Source organism: Lathyrus oleraceus, chromosome 2, assembly GCF_024323335.1.
Source record: "Lathyrus oleraceus cultivar Zhongwan6 chromosome 2, CAAS_Psat_ZW6_1.0, whole genome shotgun sequence".
Taxonomy (NCBI): domain Eukaryota; kingdom Viridiplantae; phylum Streptophyta; class Magnoliopsida; order Fabales; family Fabaceae; genus Lathyrus; species Lathyrus oleraceus.
Window position 1 is genome coordinate 113702112 of NC_066580.1, and position 8310 is coordinate 113710421.

The window sequence follows — 8310 nt, forward strand, 5'->3', positions numbered from 1 at the left end:
ACTCGACTCTACATCTAGGATCCATAGTGGTTTCAGGTCGAAGAGTGGAATACACTATTATCACCATGAGAATAACTTATGACACTTTGCATAACTTTCTATATAGTATTCTCATAGCGGGTCAATCCGGTATAAATATTACTCTTAATATTCATACCTATGTTTAAGACTTGATAACTCCTTATCCATGATCCATGAGATGTGATCATCAGTCTACAAACATAATAGTCTTAATGCTTTAATGTTATCCCACTTCACACTAAAGCTCGACTACGGATACTTTAAGAATAGTGTCCTTATGTTTAATGTGCTCTCATGATCAAGTCACACTTGATACATTAAACGGACTAGCTATTCTAGGGACTTTATTAAATAACCATAATAAAGAAAAAGCCTTTTATTATTAATAAATAATTCGATACAAGTACCAAAAGTATTGGCCTCTAGGGCTTACACCAACAATTTGTTCTTTAGTTGAAAAATATTATCCTATGGATTTTAGTGATCAAGAGAAGAATAATTTGCAATTTCAACTCCAACATTTTCTATTTGTTGCTTGTCAAGCATCAAAATTGAATAATTTATCAACTATTCAAGAACTATGTTCATGTTTGGTTGCATCTGGACAGGCTGAAACTTACTTCTTGATTGATAGACTACTTCGTCTTATCATGACTCTTCCCGTTTCTACGGCCACAACTGAGAGGTCTTTTTCAGCAATGAAAATTATTAAGACTAAGTTGAGAAACAAGATGGATGATGGGTTTCTTGGAGATATCATGACAGTATATATTGAAAGGGAGATTTGTGCAAGCATTAGTTCGGAGTCAATTATTGACGATTTCAAGTCACTCGAAATGCGTAAAGCATTACTTTAAGGTAGTTTTAAGTCATGTAATTTAAATTTTAGTAATTAACTTTGTATTCATTTTAACTTTAATGTTTTATTTAAAATACTATTTACATTTTATTTATAATCTTTATTTTACATTAGCGGCCATCCCAAATTTTTTTATCTGGCTCCGCCACTGTCGGCTAGTATGACCTCTATAGTGGCCCTCACAGGAGTGCCTTTTAAAAAAACACTAATCTCTCTATACCCACTCGCATAATAGCCATAATATAATGACATGCGGATAACACATCTATGACATGATCTACCCTAGCCCTCTCATCCTCTAATATATCCTGATGAGTTGACCCAAGTGGATCTCCCAGAATATTTTGTGTCATATAAGGATGTGACACTCTAAAATCCCGTTGAATGTAACCGTATGTAGCATTTCATGGTTGAGGAACTGACACACTTTGTGCTTCCTCTAGTATAAGATGATTATAGAAATCATCAAATAGTATATCAACATATTTGAGGACAACAGTGGGAGGAGCAGGCACGACAAAGTCTCTTTAAATACCATGTAGAAATCTGAACTGGAGCATGATTCGCTCAAGAAAATATGGATAAATAAGACATAATTTATAAGCCAACCATCAAGAGTAGAAGACTATGTTATCCAAGGGGTCGTCTGACAATGATCATCGTACAATGTGTAGAGAATATCATATGCTCAAATGCGGTCAAGAAACAGTCAGAACAACTTCATCGCCTAATTTCCTGAGCAGGACGAAGGAGAAAGCACATGGCCAAGCCTCATTTGACCAGCCGAAGATGCATGGAAAGTGAGAGAGGATCCAGACCTGAAAATGGTTCATATAAAATATTTTTAACAGTGTAGCACAAGTGTTATGAAATATTAGTAATAGTAAAGGTGCAAATATATTATCATAAATAGTGTGCGGCTTTCTATCATATGTCTAGTCTTTCAAAGACAAGTTTCACCTAACTTTGAGTATAATTAAACTAAACAAGCGGCCCCAGTTGTACTTATGAATGCTAGCAAAGTCTATGAAGTATCTAAGTTAAACAAAATCGACATAATAAGTACTTTTGTCTATAAATATGGATGTTCCAACTAAATACATGAGGTATGACCTTAGTGCACATGTTCTATGATGCAAAATTTATGTATCATCACCATCGACCTCCACTACCGCAGACATATGGTATTTGTACAACTCCTCCAGAAATGCAAATCTAGCATGACACCTTGTGATTTCATTCATCTCCTGTTGGGCATCACATAGGGCAACTCCTAAGTATTGCGTAATCATGTCTAATGCATCAGGTCTAGAGATTCTATAATGGTTTAATAATCTTCCCCTTATTGGAAGATGTATAGGGATGACACATCGTCAAGTTTAATGGATATTCCACCGATCAGAAGATGAAAATGTGACATTTATGAGTGTCATCTCTCCACAAAATCAGACAACATACCATGGTTAATAACAGTATAAACAATCATGCATAAATCTTGCATCCCAAATTGATGCATGACTTAATGAAATCATTTATCTTCAGGTTGTCGCAACTTCGCAATCTTCCTACTCTAGTTGATGCATTTTAAAGTCTCACAGTACAGTAAAAAACATATCACCATCAGAAAATTCAAATATTATAACACATATGTTTAAAAGAATAATATATATATATATATATATATATATATATATATTACCTCTTCACCTCACACATGCCTAACAACATGGTTTGCATATAGATGAAGTAGTGGAATCTCATAGAGGTCTCCTCTAAAAACCCGAGGAACGACATCAGGAACATCAACATCGGGTTGATTAAAATGGACTTCGGGGTTTCTGGGGCAACAATAGGTGACACGTGACTCTGGTAAGACGAAGTCAGAGACGTCTAAACTCCGGAAGTGGACGCTTTTGCATTAAATGAACTGACACCAAAAAATGGTCGTAAGGGTCTAGTTCTCTGGCATTTTACCTATAACTAAACCAGAAATATCCTTATTATCAAATAACTCAAACTGGGATGACCTAGATGACAGACATGCAAAATCATACAAACTAAAGAGATGCAAACAAAATATGGAATTGCACTCCAGTAACTCATGAAAATAAAATTCAGACAAAATATAAAACTGAACTTTCGTAAAACATAAAACTCGAAAATGACAAAAGATGAGGAAGATGAGAAAAATTAGGGTGGGCACTTACGAAGTGCTATGATGTTGATGTTTGGACGCGTTTGAAAATGCATCTCCATATTTAAAGGACTTTATAATTTTTACAGAGGTGTCTGAACATCATTTAGAATGCATTTGCCCAATCCCTAATATATTGAAGAGAATAATAATTCAATGTCTACGTCCAAAATAAAACAAAACTTCTAGCCCACTTATTACCAGGCCCATGGGCCTAGAAATTAAACCCATTTGCACTTTGTCATATTCCATAACAAGAAGAATAATTTATTGAATTATTCACTCATTTATATTGAAGTAATTCATTGAAAAATATAAGAAAAGATATGATCAAAGTCAACGAATATTTTGTAGTGCTATCTCATCATAAACAAATACCATACATCACTAAATTTGAACCAACAACATATTATTATTCATCACTTTTGCTGGAATTTTGTCAAATCAATGGCCGACACTATTTTTCGATATCCTTTTAGAAACTTTTTCTTGGACCATCCACCAATTTTCAGAGAATACTATGGATCAACAGCACTCTTGGATTGGATTGAATCCCCAACTGCTCATATCCTCAAAATCAACGTTCCAGGTGCAATTTTTTCATTTTTTTTCTTCAATTATAATAACCCAAATGAATTCTTAAGCTGTGATTCTATATTTTATTGTAAAAATATAATCTTTTTATCGATTAAAATTGATTGGTAATTTGATTTTGGATAGGATTCAAGAAAGACGAGATAAAAGTGCAGATTGAGGAAGGAAATGTTTTGCACCTTAGAGGAGAAAGTTTGAAAAAAGAGAATCATGGAAAGGAGATTGTTTGGCATATTGCTGAGAGAGGAAATGGAAAAGAAGATTTTTCAAGAATGATTGAATTACCTGTGGATGTTAAATTGGATAAGATTAAGGCACATATTGAAAATGGAGTTCTCACTGTTATTGTTCCTAAAGATTCATCGCATAAAGTTCGAAATATTAACATTGGTAGTAGGCTTTAAGCTTTGTATCTTGTGACAATTGATATGATATTTATTGAACTTTGTACTTTAAATATTTGTTATGTTTTCAACATTGAATGAACATTATGTACAGCTTTTATTTGCGGCGGTTGAAATACTTTATGGTAACATGAAATTTGGTTATAGAAGAAGCACTTAGTTTATGTTTGGAAGACATTGAAATGTCCTCAACTTATGTTTTAATCTTAAACAATAACTATTGTCTTTATATTGATTATAGATTAAGCTCTAATTTGGAGTTTTATGTGCGATTATATATGTTGTGACAAAAACTAATTTCAATTGAATAGATTTTCACTAATAGGAAACTAAAGATAAAATGATCTATTTTCATGAAAAAGTGAATTAAATAATAAATTTATATTTAAAAGTTAAAATTTTATAAAAATTTTATGATTTTTAAGTTTAAATAGAATCAACTTTATGAGTAAAATTATTTTTATTATTATTTTTGAATCAATTCTAAATTTATAAAATCACTTTTTTAGAGCATTAACAATTGATTTTGTAATTTATTGGTCAATTACATCTTTTCTCTATTACCTTTTTTATTTTAATATAAGATTTAATTGAAATACACTAACGACTAACGAGGTAAGGAGATTTTACACCGTCAGTTAATCCTAGACTGAAATAAGTTTGACTTTTATTTTAAAAATCAATAAAATAATGCAAACGGGTGATGGTGATTAATGGAAGAGTGAAAATCTCTTTAATCCCTTTAATATATTGTTTTTGTTTTTGAATTGATTCTAATTAAAATTAATTGAATATAAATTAATTTAAGATTAAATTTATTAACACAAAAATGATTTTTATCAATTCACATTTTTTAGATAATTTGATTTAAAATTGATTCTAGTTATGTAATTAACATATGGACTTTAATATGTATTATAAATTATTTATAGATTACTATGGGTTTTAATTTTAAGCAATTTCCTTTTTCTTTTTTTAAAAACACTAATTCAATTAACAAAAATAAAACAAAGACTTTGAATTTTTATTAATATTTATAGATTCTATCATGACAAACAAAATATATATATATATATATATATATATATATATATATATATATATATATATATATATATATATATATATATATATATATATATATATATATATATATATATATATATATATATATATATATATATATATATATATATATATATATATTATTTTATTTTATTTTGTCTTCTCTAACTTAGACCATATTTGTGACAAACAAGAATCAAAATTCAATGGCAAGATAATTATTTTTGTAAAAACAAAATTGAAAACTCACACGACTTAAATACAAACTGACTCAGTTATGTGCTGTTTAGTGAAAATAATGGCTGATTGATAAGCTAACTTATAATTTATGACTGATGATTGATAGTTGATAGCTTATAATTTATAGTTGATGATTGATTACTGATAAGCTAATTGAAGAGTTTGATAAATTTAACGTTTCAACTAACTTATAAATATAAAATGATATAAAAGGCATTTTAAACATCTTTATTTTATTTTAAATTAAATTAAATTATAAAGGATAAAAGAGGGTTTTTGTTGAAATAATAAAGATAAAAATGGAAAAAATATGATAAGATATAAGCTATAAGCTAAAACGTTATTTGAAATAGCGTCTGAAAAATAATCTATAAACTAGTAAAATAAATTATAAATTCATGATGAAAAAATCGTTATTAAACAGGTCTAAATTATCATATGAACTTATAAACTATAAATTATAAGTTCGAAAATATGCCTTACCAAACAGAACTTTAGACGACGAAATTAAAAAAGACCAGTTTAATTTAAAGTAGAGATGTTTGAATATAAAATGATCCAAATTAAAACTATAAACCATTAAAAAAATCTATAAAAAAAACATGCATTTTTAAATATTATTTAAGTTCAATTAAAATTTTAATCTCTTTATATATATATATATATATATATATATATATATATATATATATATATATATATATATATATATATATATATATATATATATATATATATATATATATATATATATATATATATATATATATAGTATTATAATTGTTTGTTTTATATGTTTTAAACATAATGAAACATTTTAATTTTGTATTATTAATATTTAATATATTATACTTTATATTTTATATCTATTATTTTGCCATTTGTTATAAAAATGTTTACTAATTGTAATTTTGTTATTTGAAAAAAAATTGGATTAAATTATATTGAATTTATTTATTTGATTTTCTAAAACTAATTCGAATCAGGTATAATTTTATCATTAGATTAGAGTGAAGAAAATAAGTCACATGGAAGTTCCATGAATCAAGTGGTGGCATTTAAAAAGTGAAAAATAAAGGAGTTTTCAACACAAGATCCGGAGGAGGATTTTGACAACCACAAAGAAGTTCAAATGATATGTGAAATGCGATGGTCTAAGAGATTAGAAAAGTTGCTAAAGAGATGCTGGGAGAAAATTCTAGGTGGTGGAATGAAAGTGTTTTAAAGAATGATCTAGGTGTAAGAATGTTGAAACTTGGGAAAAGTATAAGAAAACTAAGAAAGAGATCAAAAAGGCATTGAGTGAAGTAAGAACCCAATATTTTGACAAATCATATCAATTCTTAGGGACTAAGGAGAAAAAAAATATACATATATGTTTGCTAAGGGAAGAGAAAGAAAGATAAGAAATTTAGATCAAGTGAAGTGTGTTTAAGATGAAGAAGGGAAAATCTTGGTTCAAGAAAATAATATAAATGATATGTGGAAGACCTATTTCTAAAATTTATTTAATAAAATATATGATATCTCACCGGACTCTAGTAGACTCAACATTAGATAAGATGATCAAAATTATAATTAATACCATCAGATTAAAAAACAAGAGGTAAAAAGTGGTGTTGAAAAAGATGAGTACCAGTGTGATGGTTGGACAACATACCCATTGAAGTGTAAAAATTTCTTAAAGATTGAATCATCGAGTAGTTTACTAAACTCTTTTATTAAATGATGAGGTCAAAACAAATGTCAGAAGAATAGAAAAGAAACATTTTAGTTTCAACCTATAAGAACAAGGGGGATATATAAAATTGGGGAAATTATAGAAGTATTAAACTTATGATTTATACCATGAAGTTATAGTAAAGAGTGATTCAATGGAGACTAAGAAAAAAGAATCAAGTCATTGAGAATCAATTTGGTATGAAAGTGATCTGTCTAATACGACGTGTGATGAATCAGATGGACCAACAAGACTTACACTTAATTTTAATTCACTTGGAGAAACTGTGTGATAGACTGCCTAAAGAGTTTAATGGAAATCCCTAGAGAAGAAAGGGGTTAAGATTTCATATATTCGAGATATCCAAGATATGTATGAATGTGGTATCGATTAGTGTGTGAAATCAGAATAGAGAGACAAATAATTTCTCATTACAATAGGATTCCATCTGTGTTCAACCTTAAATCCCTACCATTTTAAAGATAATATTAGGGTAGTGTCGTGGAGCGAAAATACTTGAGCGAATAAACGCTCGAATGAAAATGAAATTGCCACCGAAGTTTATTTTTGAAAGGGAAAATATTTATAAAACTCTAAAAGAATAAAAATATGGTCATCGCAACCAATTTCAAGTTTGGGAGTCAATTATGTGTGGGGAAGGTATTAACATCCAGCGACATCTACTGTATCCAACGGAAACCGTTTAATCATTTGTGTTAATAAGAGTGTTAGCCTAAGGTATCTTTAATTTCTTATAATTATTACGATGTATTTACAAAAGGAAAGAAAAGAAAAAAATGTTTTTAATTAGGGTGCTTAACGAGACGTTGAATCTCGCTGCTACGCATCCCCAAGTGCAATAGGGAATTCAATGCTAGGTAGTTATGGGTAGAAAAACTTTGTGGGTTGGTTGATTTTAATTTGTAAAATAAGTTTAGTCGCGATTGGGCGGAAAAAACTCATTGTTCGAAAAAGAATCGCGCTTGGGCGATAAACAAGTTTGATTGGTTTGATTGTTTTTAAGAGTGAAGACAAGTATCCGAAAGGCAAGTTATACAACTTGTATCTGAACACTCGGGGGGAAAAGGGATATATATCCAATTAGTCATTTTTCATCCAATTTGATTTAAAAAATATGTGCGAAAAATCTAGTCACGGTCACCTAAATGAATACAAGCATTCGAAATGCATGTTATACGACTTGTATTCAAAT

At 29.1% G+C, this 8310-nt stretch overlaps 1 protein-coding gene across 1 annotated transcript; it reads left to right on the top strand.

The window, feature by feature from the left end:
• The first annotated feature begins 3382 nt into the window (after positions 1 to 3382).
• LOC127121209 (15.7 kDa heat shock protein, peroxisomal) lies at positions 3383 to 4245 on the top strand. Its single transcript, XM_051051781.1, has 2 exons — positions 3383 to 3663; positions 3795 to 4245. The coding sequence occupies exons 1-2, from the start codon at positions 3522 to 3524 to the stop codon at positions 4070 to 4072; spliced, it is 420 nt and encodes a 139-aa protein (XP_050907738.1). The 5' UTR covers positions 3383 to 3521; the 3' UTR covers positions 4073 to 4245.
• The last annotated feature ends 4065 nt before the right edge of the window (positions 4246 to 8310 follow it).